The sequence below is a fragment of the Mustela nigripes genome, chromosome 1 (genome assembly GCF_022355385.1).
Source record: "Mustela nigripes isolate SB6536 chromosome 1, MUSNIG.SB6536, whole genome shotgun sequence".
In the NCBI taxonomy this organism is placed as follows: Eukaryota; Metazoa; Chordata; class Mammalia; order Carnivora; family Mustelidae; genus Mustela; species Mustela nigripes.
The window spans coordinates 199,821,561-199,835,390 of NC_081557.1; the positions used below are offsets into that span (position 1 = coordinate 199,821,561).

At 43.7% G+C, this 13,830-nt stretch overlaps 1 protein-coding gene across 1 annotated transcript in view; it reads right to left on the reverse strand.

The window, feature by feature from the left end:
- TBC1D9 (TBC1 domain family member 9) overlaps positions 1 to 13,830 on the reverse strand; it is a 121,600-nt gene that overhangs the window by 57,899 nt on the left and 49,871 nt on the right. The window contains exon 2 of the mRNA XM_059378601.1: positions 13,208 to 13,318. Coding sequence (XP_059234584.1) covers positions 13,208 to 13,318 — 111 coding nt within the window. The remainder of the gene's footprint in view (positions 1 to 13,207; positions 13,319 to 13,830) is intronic.

Consider the following 13,830-nt stretch of genomic DNA (forward strand, 5'->3'; position numbering starts at 1 on the left):
AAGGTTTCTCCCACTCATTCTCTGGATTGGGACTTGAGCACGACCCTCCACTCGTCTCCCTCCTAGAACCTCTATGCACATCACAGACTAACCTAGATCTCTCTAGGGGCCTAGGTTACAGTTGTTAAGTTGCAATAATCTGAGAGCTCTGGTGTGCCACTGAAGGTCTGCGGTAACCACCTCCTATAATGGGCAAAAATGATCCTCGCTCACTTCAATTATGAATGATATGTGACAGGGGACAATCGCTGGGGAACAGCGGCCTGGCTCTCGCGAGCACCGCTGCCTTGAAATGTAATGGGATGAGGTCACCCACAGAGCCTCTGAGCAAGTCACTCCCTTTCGGTCAGGGCTAAGAAGCATTAAGTCACCTCTCCTGGCAGTTTCTGCACTCAAACCACCCCGGCCTTGTAACCTATGTAACAGGCACCGCTCTCCGCTCGCCACTACAGCGCATCCCATGGATGAACGGCATCAGGATATGCTTGGAAAGACACTGAGCTAAATTCCTTTCCCTTGCCCTTTTATTCTTGCTCTGGGATTGTTAACAATCTTGCAGAAAACCAGGTTGTATAAATCATTCATAGTCATATATATAGACTGTAGGCACCGCTCATTCCAGAATTAAGGAACGATTTTCTGATTCCACTGATTCATCAACCAACCTCCAGGCCTCTCCTCAGATTTCCAAGCTTTCTTCTCCTTGATTTCTTCACAGTGTCTTTGCTACTCTTTGTTCTCTATCACCAGTAATTCAAGGGAAGTCAGAATCTCACTCTGACTCCTGACAAAGAATGGCGGGAGACACAAATGGGTCTACAACGATACTCAGAATCGCAGAACTAAAATCTCCTTGAGGCGAGGTCTCAGAACTGCTGTTTAAGGAGAGGGAAAACCAAACCAAAGCCAAGTTCATTTTCTTTTAAGACTAAACACCAAAACTGCCTAAATGGAATAACAGACGGCAGCTCCCTGAGGGCTTTACCCATGGCCATCGTCAACCACATGTACAGACAACCGAAGACTGTACTACAATGTCGCCAAGAGAGCTAGGACTCAGACATGTGGGTCCCCTCCTGCTGCCATTAGCCAGCTGGATGACTTTAGACAGTTTGTTTAATCTGTAAAATGGAGATGAATCACACACACACACACACACACACACACACACACACACACCCCTTTGCATCTCAGAGCAATGCTACAGAAATCCAGAAATCCCGAGGAATAATGTCCACAGAGATACTTCGGAAAATAGAAAATATTTTTCAGATGCAAAGAACAATGATCGTTTGGAATATTTAGGGGAATGAGTCATTCTGGAGTTTACCAGAGTGCTTTCAAACATTTTAGAGTTTAAATTTTTCAGTAGTCACTGAAAAAAAAATTTTTTTAAAGATTTCATTTATTTGGGAGAGAACAAGCGAGTGAGCATGGGCCAAGGAGGGGCAGAGGGAGAGGGAGAAGCAGACTTCCAGCTGAGCAGGGGGCCCGACGCAGAGCTCGATCCCAGGACCCTGAGAGCAGCGTGACCTGAGCCAAAGGCAGATGTCTAACTGACTGAGTCACCCAGGCGCCCTGGCTGCTGGAAAAATTTCTAAAATATACTGTTTGCCCTTCATTGTCTGAAAAGAGGTCACTACCATCCTCGGCTGCCAGGAGCCCTCCACCCCGGCCACCTGTGCTCTCTGGCACTGGCGGGTGTGGGCACCTGAGGACAGGGGCACTCCTGGAGACCCACGGGATTGCTGAGCTTCTGCAGACCTGTCGGGCACAATTCCCAGCATCTGTCTATATTGCTTCTTCTTCTGCCCCTGCCTATGCTGACTGCAGATGTGCCGTTCAGAGGCTGGTTTTCACGTGCTATCTCACCATGATCTGCCCTTGACTAGGTAGTCACTCCAGGTACTTGACTTTAGAGCCCCTGTTACACTGGCTCTGGAATCCAACCTCCGCTCAACCTCACTAATCCTCAATCATCCTGGATAGAAAAGTCCATCAGCTACAAGACCTAGAATGGAACAGGTGTGCCTTCAGCTTTGCACATGCTTCAAAGGGTTCTTTCTGCACATATTCACGTAAGAACACCCACCCATGCACACACGCAGGGTAAAAATGGTGTATCCATGCATATACTCATTCAACAAAAACCTACTCATACTTCCAATGGTCGTGGATAGAATACAAAGACATTATGGCTAATTCCCCTCCTTTTTAAAAAAAATATATTTTTTAAGGTTTTATTTATTCCTTTTATAGATAGAGGGAGTAGGGAAGGGCGCAGGGGAGAGGCAGAGGGAGAGGAAGAGGGGTAGAAGTGCTCTCCACTGAGTGTGGAGCCCGACACACAGGACTCCATCCCACAACCCCAAGATCATGACCCAAGATGAAACCAACTGGATGCCTAATTGCTTAACCAATTCTGCCACTCAGGTGCCCCTCCCATCTTTAAGTAAGCCAGCCGAGTACTATGGTACTAAAGTTCAGATTTACTACAAACATTGCTTCCCCACCTACTGCCTTCTCTGCTACCCTAGGATCTGCTGTGACCCACCCCATTGCACTGTCCATCACTTCCGTGATCTCCTCCTTCTACCACCTAACACCATTTGCACCATTGGCTTTTCTCCCTACTTTTGTTGCCCAGGATGTAAATCCCCACCTTTCTATCTTCAATTACTGCCACTGCCCCCCACTGATGCTGCTAGTGAGGTTTCCATTCTGCTCTCCATCTCCTGTTGCTTCTCCCATACTTCTCCCATACTTGCTTCTCCCATACTCCCATACTTGTCACAGGCAAAGGCTAGGTTTCTAGAGTTATCCTGAGCCACTCACTGCTCCCACATAGGAAAGGAGCCGCCACTGCATATCTCCACATCTTTCAGCATGCTCGGCGCCTTGGGCCTGCTTCTGTACTACCAAACAGGTTTTGGTGGTTTCTTCTGGCTCTATCTACATCTAAGATTTCAAAGTTCCCAAAGACTGAGATCTAGATACGGAAGGACTTTGTGTACCATGATATGAAACCTTTATCACCATATACTATTTGAGGAGAGAAAAGGTACAAACGCCATCAGCCAATGGTAGTTTCAGGATTAACTATGGATACTTATCTATACCCAAAAGATACTTCCTAGGGCAAGTAATGAAATATTCCTTTTAAGTTTATTGCTTCCTATAGAACACCACCACATTCTCTGAACACTTCCCTAAACGCCCCGGGTTCTGGGGACTAGAAGTATGATCAATATCAATAAAGCAGAGCTGGAGTCCATGACCCAGCCGGTGAGACAAATTCTGAAGATGCCACCCTTGTAAAAAGTATTTCTGGAATCAGGCGTCCATTTCTGCCCACTTCTCACTCCAGACCAGAGCCCACATTACCTCTCAGAGATCACAGAGCGAACGTCCTGTTAACTGAGACCCACTGTCCCTCTGCCGGACCACTCTTCAGGAATGAGTGAAACTCTGCAGGAAAAAGGCCGGCATCCTACAGGTTCCTTATAATAGCTCTTTCCTTTCCCAAGACACTAAATACAAGGGCTGCCTATTTAAGATCTGGGAAGTTTTCTTTGGTTACTTTTTAAGGTGAGGTAACACATGGAGCTCTTGTGCTGTGAATAGGGACTGGTCTGTTCGCCCAGCAGTTCGAACAGAAGGTGTTAGAAGCTCAGAACAAGAAAAGGAGGGCCTGGCTGTCCATTTTCTGGAAACACTTCATTTATAGAGATACAGCAGGACAAACAAGCCGACCCGACTGTGTGATCAGCTGGAACTACAAAGAAAGCTGGTGCTGGGCATGCGAACCCCTCAGAAAATCCAAGTCAATTCAGGTTGCAGCATCCTGCTGTGGTAAAAACTAGATCAACACCTGATGGGCTTAAGGTTACTTAGAAATTAATTGTGGGAAAATGGGAATCTTTATCTCTTGGACCGGTGGTTTTTGTTTGATTTGGTTTTGAAGAACACTAGCCACAGGCTCTGTTGCATGTATCTGCGCAAAATCGGAACATGATTTAAGATGATGAAAAATACAAAATCATCCTAGTCTAGTGTCTCATCTAACTTTAAATGTATCTTCAAGTACATAAGACTACTTGAAATAAAAAGGAAGAAGCATTAAGATGGACCCACGATTTGATTCTCCCATATCTAGCCTTTGAGGATTAAGAACAAAGGCTTACAGCCCTATTGATACTTAATCAGCAGGTGTTCCTTTGTGCTGCATGGTCACCTAACTTCAAAACCTATACTGAAGGGTGAAGAGCTACCATTTACCTCCACGTGAATGGGACTGGAGGGGATTCTACTGAGTGAAATAAGTCGAGCAAAGACAATTATCGTATAGAGTCACTCATATGTGGAACATAAGGACTAGTGCAGAGGATCATAGGGGAAGGGAGGGAAAACAATGGGAGGAAATCAGCAGGAAGACAAACCATGAAAGACCCTTGCCTCTGGGAAACAAGCTGAGTGAGGGCTACGGAGAGAGGTGGGTGGGGGGATGGGGGAACTGTGATGGGTATTAAGGAGGGCACGTGACATAATGAGCACTGGGTGTTGTATGCAACTGATGAATTATTGAACACTGCATCTGAAACTAATGATGTACTATGTCGGCTAACTGAATTTTTTAAGAAAAGGATGTTTGTTGGAAAAACAAAACAAAACCCCCCAAGAAACAAAACCTACTTAAGGGCAATAAGTAGGACTGGAGGTTAGATTATCTGGAATAAGAAGAAGCCTGGTTATTACGGAGACAATATCACACCATAGATCAGAACACAGGCTTTGATGTCAAAAAAAGCAGAACTGGTTTCAAAAATGCACACATTGACTTTGTGATCTTAGGTAAAGTACTTAACTTCTTTGTGCTGCAAATACCTCATCTGTAATATGTAGGTAACAACAGTTGCCACATCGGTTTGTGCTGGGGATTCAAGAAGATAGTACACACACGTGAAGTCCCGAGCACAGGTGTAGAATATACAGAGCACTAAATAAACAGTTGTTTTTGCTATTATCATCGTGAGCAATAGACAAAGATCTCATCTTGACATGAGATGCAGGAGGCATGTCTAACTTCTGATGTCAGGGCGCTAAAACATTAGCTGTTTAACCCTTGCCTGACTAACATGCATTCAACAGAAATCTCTCTGGCTAGGGCATCGTTATGTTTGGCATCATTATGTTTGGACTGCAAAGTGTACACATTACCAGAGTAGGCATTCATAGAACAAATCCTTGTGTAACTACTGTAAGCTTCTTACATAATTCTGCTTAAATCTCTTATGCATCATAACAATATGCTCATAGCTTCACAACCACATTTTTTTAAAAAAAAGATCTTATTTACTTGTCAGAGAGAGAGCACAAGCAGAGGGAGCAGCTGAGGGAGAGGGAGAAGCAGACTCCCCGCTGAGCAGAGAGCCCGATCTGGGACTTGGATTCCAGGACCCTAGGATCATGACCTGAGCCAAACAAAGGCAGATGCTTCATCAACTGAGCCGCTCAACCAATGTACCCAGGCACCCCGCTTTATAACCACTTTGAGAAAAGAGAAGACCAGGTAACTCATCCAGCCTCGACTGTAAGATTCTTACAGTCCTGAATGTGGTTGATGTCCTTATTTTATGTATTTCACTTAAGCACCAAGGTCCTTTCCCACTCTGAATGGGAGAAAGTAAATGGCTATCTTTCTGGAAGGCAATCGAGCCAGGGGCACTAAAAGCCTTACAGATATGGATACTTTTTGACTCAGCATATCTGTTTCTATAAACTCATCCTCAGTTGATAATTAAAGGAATGTGAAAAGTTTTTTTTTTCCAGAGGATATTGATTAAGGTTGTTCAAAATGCAATTAACATAAGGGGGGAAAAGATTCCTGTTTTCGATAATAGCATATCAGATAAATTATGTTATACACACAATAAAATATTATCTACTTATTAAAAATGACATTACAGAAATAGGTTTTATTAACATGGAAAGCCTATACATACATGTACACACATATATGCATCATATGTCTGAATGTATGTAAACACATACACACGTTTATATAAAGTCTAAAAGGTGACTTGGAGGGGCCCCTGGGTTCCTCAGTCAGTTAAGCACCCAACTCTTGGTTTTGGCTCAGGTCGTGAGCTCAGGGTCTTAAGATCAAGCCCCATGTGGGAAACTCAGCAAGGAGTTCTGCTAAAATTTCTTTCTCCCTCTCTCTCTGCCACCCTCAACACTCGTGTGTTCCTTCTTTCTCTAAAATAAACAAATCCTTAAAAATAAAAATAGGGCATCTGGGTGGCTCAGTCAGTTAAGAGGCTGCCTTCAGCTCAGGTCATGATCCCAGGGTCCTGGAAACTGAGCCCTGCATTGGGCTCCCTGCTCAGCAAAGAGCTGCTTCTCCCTCTCCCTTTGCCTGCCACTCTGCCTACTTGTGCTCTCTGTCAAATAAATAAATAAAATCTTTAAAAAACATATATATATAGAGGCACCTGGGTAGCTCAGTGGGTTAGAGCCTCTGTCTTAAGCTCAGGCCATGATCTCAGGGTGCTGGGATTGAGCCCTGCATCGGGTTCTCTGCTCAGCAGGGAGCCTGCTTCCCCCTCTCTCTCTCTAACTGCCTCTCTGCCTACTTGTGATTTCTATCAAATAAATAAATAAAATCTTAAAAAATATATATATGTGTGCACACACACACACACCTATATATAAAATAAAAGGTGATTTGGAGTAAGGTATTATTGTTTTTAAATTTATTCTTCTTTCTTATCTACATTTTCTACTTTTTAAAATGACCATGTATTACTTTACAGAAAAAAACAAGTTCTTTTTTTTTTTTTTAAAGGTTTATTTATTCTAAACAAAAAGCAAGTGAGCACAAGTGGGAAGGGCAGAGGGAGAAGGAGAGAGAATTCCAAGCAGACTCCCTGCTGAGCATAGAGTCTGGCAGGGGGCTCGACCCCGCAATCCTGAGACCATGACCTGAGCCCAAATCAGGTGCACCACAAGCTCTTCTTTTTAAGCTGCTGTGTTTCCAAAGATACAAGAACAGTTCTTGTAGATATCCAGAACAAGGAAGGATTATAACATGCCAACTTCCGCATTACATGCATTTCATGTGGATGGTAACTAAATTACCCCACATCTTCTCTCTCCCTTGTAGAGAAATAGCAGAAGCAGAACCCGCTAGCCATCTTTAATGAAACTCTGGGTCTTCCCAGCTGCTGACTGAAAGAATGCTTAATCATGAAAGCCAGTAGGGCACTGCTCAGAAAGTACTGGGCTAGGAAGGGGGAGACCTAAGAGTTAGGTCTCAGCTCTGCACTAGCTAGCTACAACTAGCATTGTGAACTTGAACGATTCACCTTGCCTTTGCATTCTAGTAAAATAAAACTGTGAGGCACGATGGTGGCTCACAGAGCTTGCAGGTCTGAAAATGAATGACCATCAAGGCCCAGATGAAATTCTGGGATGGTAAAGAAAAGAGAAACTAAACCAACAGGCAGACAAACCACGGCACCACACCGGGCTGTGTCCTCAGTGAAGTGCCCATCAAACACACATTCCCCTATAGTCCTGCTGGAAAGTCACATGTATCCAGAGGGAATTGTCATCAGCTCCTTCTTTCTTTCTGTTTGTCCCTCGTCTCGGTGGTCCCCGAGCTGCTCTGTAGACAACGTTCTTGGAGTTACCAGCATTTTTATGTGTCTGTATTATCATCGAGGCTGTACAACCCTTCTTACCATTAGAACCTTCTAGCTCTTCTAATGGGGAGAGCCAAACGGGCTGCCTTCTGCTGAAATCCACTGAAGGCTAAGGAGAGAAGTGGACTGGGCTCTCTCCTGCCTCTGGGGCACCAAGTCCAAAACACCAGTTGCTAAGGGAAGACCTGTCACTGTTTAGCTCCCTAATGAGAGGTTCAGATGCAAAACAGTCCAGTCAACTGACTGGTAGGGGAGAAGGGGAGACTGTCTGCATATAATGAGCTCAGCAAAGCTGGCTAGACAAATTCCTACAGTATTGCTTCCTTTATGTTCTTAGAGACAGCAAAAGGTATAATTCACTGCATAAAGCACCGAGCAAAATGCAATTCGGGAGGCTAGAACTGATGGCACAAAGGGATAGCAACCAAAGAGAAAGATGGTCGGGACGCCTGGGCCGCTTAGTTGGTTCAGCACCCACCTTTGGCTCAGGTCATGATTCCAGGGTCCGGGAACTGAGTTCCTCATTGGGCTCCCTGCTCGGCAGGAAGCCTGCTTCTCCCTTTGCCTGCCACTCCCACTGCTTGTGCTCATACATATTCTCTCTCTCTCTCTTTCTCTCTCAGACAAATAAATTCTTTAAAAAATTTGAAAAAAAAAAAAAAAGCAAAGAGAATGGTGGCTTCATTTTGGGTAGTAGTGAAAAGAAATAGTCATTACTTGGGAATATTTTTGGCTCCCTTTCCCAATGAAAGGACTCAATGCCAAGGAGAAGTTTAAAAAAAAAAAAAATCAAAACAATCTGGATACAGCCATTAGATTAGAAGCAGCATATGAAAATAATGTTCATAATGTTTCACCAAATAACTCTTGCTTTTTTCCCCAGTCTTCTTTCTGTGTGGATCACATGATTGCCAAGGGCCCGGTGACTGACCGCTCTATTGGGAGGAAGTGAGACTCCATGCAGAAGACCCCCTCCCCCCGCCTGGCTCTTTGTGGCTCAAGTCTAAGCCAAGTCAAACAACTAGGATTCACCACTGCTCTTCTACAGACAGTGGTCTACGTGCAGACACTGCTGCAAAGTGCTCCCTTGAATTCAGCTGACCGGGTGCGGATTCACAAGTATCACGCACACCAGTATTTCACGATCCAGTAACTTCCACAAGGTAGTGGGTTAGACTCACCCGGTTTTCTGCTGACAATTCTCTACGGCAAAGATTCATGAAAGTCAAGCAGATTAAAAAGCTCTTGACACACTGCCACCAAATAGCAACTTTGTAGTTTATTAAAAAAAAAAAAATTAAAATTACAAACGGAAAGGTCAGCATATCAGAGAAATCTGAAAGCTGGCAGCTTCCGCTCTTAAAATCCTCCCCTGAAAGGGAGCCAGCAATTTAGGTTTTAAACGGAAATCAATAAGAAGGACTAATGGGTGAATGGGGCTTTCACGCTGGTTGTCACTTCCGTGGAGTCTTCCACAAGGAAATTTTGGAGGTAACTCTATGGGTAATCAATATATACAAAAGCTAAAACTGTTCTGGGCTTATGATAATGAGATCATGCCATTGTGACAGGCATTATTTACTGGGAAAATGAAAGTACACCTCGTTGTGTATAAATTATGCCATCAGCATGTCCTGCCTCGTGTTTTTTTAGCCTTGGCTTGGCAAAAAATTCAAGAATAATTTGGCTTTGTAACCCTGGGCTCTTTCCTACACGAGGGTTCACAGGAGCATCTGCATCAGAGAATGGCAATGTCCCAGAAACTAACTGAGGAGTAGTGATGTCAGGTCACAGGGAAGAAGGAAAGGTTAGGGCCGATGGGGGAGGAATAGAAGTCACAGTGACACCCAGGAGTGCCTGGGTGGCTCAGTGGGTTAAAGTATCTGCCTTTGGCTCAGGTCATGGTCTCAAGGTCCTGGGATCAAGCCCCACAACCAGCTCTCTGCTCAGCAGGGAGCCTGCTTCCTCCTCTCTCTCTGCCTGCCCCTCTGCCTACTTGTGATCTCTCTCTGTCAAATAAATAAATAAAATCTTTAAAAAAAAAAAAAAAAAAAGAAGAAGAAGAAGAATAAGAATAAGAAGTCACAGTGCTCCCCTCAATGCAAACATACGCCGACTGGCAAGGTCACGCTCCTAGAAGTGCTGTAAGGAGAGAGAAAAGAGCTTTAAGGAGCTCCAGGCTCCAAAGATCTCAAAACCCTCTGGACATAAGTAGCAGACAGGCTGGAAGATGAGACAGAATGTGTCAGAGTGTCTAGTCATACTCATGTTAAGTCAAGTGGTTAAGGAGCTCTGCCTGATTTCTAATTCCCTTTCTTTTTACTTCTTCACTTGCTGGCTACAGTGTCTATTTTAACACATTCTAGAATGTTCACAGACTAAGTGTGACCCTTTCCTCACCAACCACCCCAGGGTACTTCTCCCTCTAAGGTAGCTATTGGGTCCTTCTCCCGTGTACTGAGAGAATGGCCATGGAGTGCTGGCTTAGAGGAGCCTGGGTGGCTCGGTAAGCCTGTCTTCTTCAGAGTTCCAGCTTTCCTCTTCCTTTAACCCTGATCTCCTCCATCTTGCTCCAATCCCCACCCTACACTCCTAGGTGGTTTTCTCCATGCCCTGCACCCTGATGCCATTCCTTCATTTGCCAGATGGCATAGATGACTGATACATATATTCCATCATTTCTTATGGGGCTGTTTGCATCTTAGCCAGAATAACTTGAAAGGGATACAACATTACAATGTCAGAATTTCAGGTACCATTAAATCCTTGGGGGCATACTCCAGGACCTTCTGGCAGCTGGAAATCACACCCAGATAACCTCTCCTACCTATGTAAAAGGCCAGCTGAGATTCTTGCATTTAGCTGGGCACCCTGGGATCAGCTGGCACTGCATGGTACTGGTTCACACTGGGCTATAATTGAATATTTACTTATGTTCTCAAGAGCAGAGACCGGATCTAATTATCGTTATATCTTTAGATCCTAGCACAGCACTTCCCACCAAGCAGAGATCAATTTAAAGACTGAGCAAAGTCAACTGAAAGAGCTCCCAATGGCCAAAGCTGGAATGATCTGAGCAACAAAATAAAGTAGCACTGGACTCCTCCAAAGTATAAAATCAATATGCATAGATTCTATACTGATAAAAATAACTGAATAAATTAAAACTCCTCACTCCTTAAGGGTGGGCTGTGCATAATGACTTCTGGAGAGTAACAGCATGGAAAGGGGAAGAAAATAGTTACATACCAGTGGAGGAACTCAAAAAATACTACTTCAGCTGGGTGAGTGAGGAAAACCTCATTAGTCATAAATTAACAATATGTACCCTTGCTTGACACAATTTGATAAAAATAGCACTTTATCTCTGTGATCTCCTTCAAGAAAAATCTTTGTCTAATCATGAGAAAAACATCAAATTCCGATAGAGGGACACTCTACAATATACCTGACTAGTAACTTCCTTCAAACCTGGCAGGGTCATCCAAGACAAGGAAAGCCTGAGAAACTTCCACAGCCAAGAAAAGCCTGAAGAGACATGACAACGAAATATAATATAGTATCCTGGATAGGATCTTGGAACAGAAAAAGGACATTAGGTGAAATTTAAATAAACTGTGGCTTTTGTTTAATAATAGTGTATCAAGGGGAGCCTGGGTGGCTCAGTCAGTTAAGCGTCTGCCTTCAGTTCAGGTCATGATCCTAGGGTCCTGGGATCTACTCCCATGTCAGGTTCCTTACTCAGCAGGGAGCCTGCTTCTCCCTCTCCCTCTGCCTGCTGCTACCCCTGCTTGTGTTCCCTCTCTCTCTGTCAAATAAATATATTTTTTTAAAAAAAGTAATAGTGTATTAATATGAGTTCATTTACTAAAACATACTAAGATGTTAATAATAAGGGAAACTGTATGTGGAGGGTAGATGGGAGGTCTCTGGACTATCTGCCCAACTTTTCTATAAATCTAAGACTGTTCTAAAAAATAAAGTCTATTAATAATAATTTTAAAAAATCACATGGAGGTGAAAAAATGTAAAAAATTAAGTGCTTGGTGCCCTTGCTTTTTCTATGGTTATATGCAAAGCTAAAAACAAATAACTAAAAATAACTTTAAAAATAACTAAAAACAAATAACTAAAAAACTCTTGGCCACTTTGGATTAAAAATCCTTGTGAGAGATCCAATAACGAATGGCAGGGCTGCTGACTACCATTTTAAACACAGGACATTATTATAGATTATGATCAGAGAAAAAAAAAATCCCTACTCAAGTAGGAAGTACTGTGCTTGGATATGTAAGTATTACTGAGGATGCCCAAGTAGTCCCCATGTTCCTCTTCATTTCCCAACTGCCCATGGAGTTAAGTTGGGGTCATGTGACTGGTTCTCGTCAACATAGTATGAGTGGTATGTGACACGTCCGGGCCTAGGAAGTTAAATGTGGGTGTGCCTCCCCCCAGTGTTTAGAGCAGCAATGTCCACAATAGCCAAACTATGGAAAGAACCTAGATGTCCATCAACACATGAATGGATAAAGCAAATGTGGTATATAGATATAATGGAATACTATGCAGCCATCAAAAGATGAAATCTTGCCATTTGCAATAACATGGATGGAACTAGAGGGCATTATGCTGAGCGAAATAAGTCAATCAGAGAAAGACAATTATCATATGATTTCTCTGATGTGAGGAATTTGAGGCAGGGCGGGGGCTTATAGGGGGAAAGGGAGGGAAAAATGAAAGAAGATGGGACCGGAGAGGGAGACAAACCATAATAAGAGACCCTTAATTTCAGGAAACAAACTGAGGGCTGCTGGAGGGGGTTGGGAAGAGGGATGGGGTGGCTGGGTGATGGACACTGGGCAGGGTATGTGCTATGGTGAGTGCTGTGAATTGTTTAAGACTGATGATTCATGGGTGCCTGGGTGGCTCAGCTGGTTATGCGACTGCCTTCAGCTCAGGTCATGATCCTGGAGTCCCAGGATCCAGTCCCACATCAGGCTTCCTGCTCAGCAAGGATTCTGCTTCTCCCTCTGACCTTCTCCCCTCTCAGGCTCTCTCTCTCTCACTCTCTCTCTCTCTTTCAAGTAAATAAATAAAATCTTTAAGAAAAAAAAAAAAAGACTGATAATTCATAGACCTGTACCCCTGAAATAATACAGTATATGTTAATAAAAAGTTTTTTCTTAAATTAGAACACTCTGGGAAAAAAATACATGGGTGTGTCTCTATCTCCTACTTTTCCTGTCTAAGTTGTCTTCCTGTAGAGGCTTTGTCTCATGATAGATGGAGAAGACCACAGGACCCAAAGGAGACTTTGTCAGAGTGAGAAAAAAACCTTTACCATGTCAAGCCATTAAGATTTGGAGTTCACCTCCTGAAGTGGCTATGTTTAATTACCCTACAAGACCTAGCAACTGTATTCCCAAACAAAGGTTCCTTTCCTTCTGGCAGAAAGTTGTTAATCATACGGTTTCTCCATATTTCTGAATATGGCTACTTACCACAGGCGATGGTCCAATAGACCAAAGAGTCTGGAGTCTGGTACAGGATTCGGTAAGGAGCCACCCGGGCACTGGAGTCCAGCACGACATCAAGGGTACCCACGAGAAGGCCTGAGGACAGAGAAGGGAGGAGAATGCTTAAGGGTTTCCACATGCTTCCCCCAAATTCCCAGAGGCAGTGTCAACACACCCTTTCTGTTGGACCTCCCAATGGTCTTCCCCTACAACCCTTCTCGATGGCCCTTATCCTGTTGCACTCCACCCTGACAAGTCTTCATCTTAAACAGGTTGATGTTGGCTCCACTGTTTCTTGTTCCAACAACCTCCAAGAGAAACTGCCTAAGTTGGAAGGCAGTATATTGGTGTCAAAACTAATGGGAGGCTGGCAAAGCTGGAAGCCCAGTCCCTGGTAGATGCTGGTATTTACAAATGCCTACTGAAAATAAAAATAGGGAAGGTATTAAGTATTTATGTGTTAGTGTCTCTGTTTTATCTACATTAGGCCCAATATGCATGATTTCCTCCCCCTTTTCACCAAAGAAATAAATCCTTGGGAAGCAGTCACGTCTATCTGAGTCAGTGTGCCAGGCTGGCCTACATATTATTTTAAACTGTCCCACTTT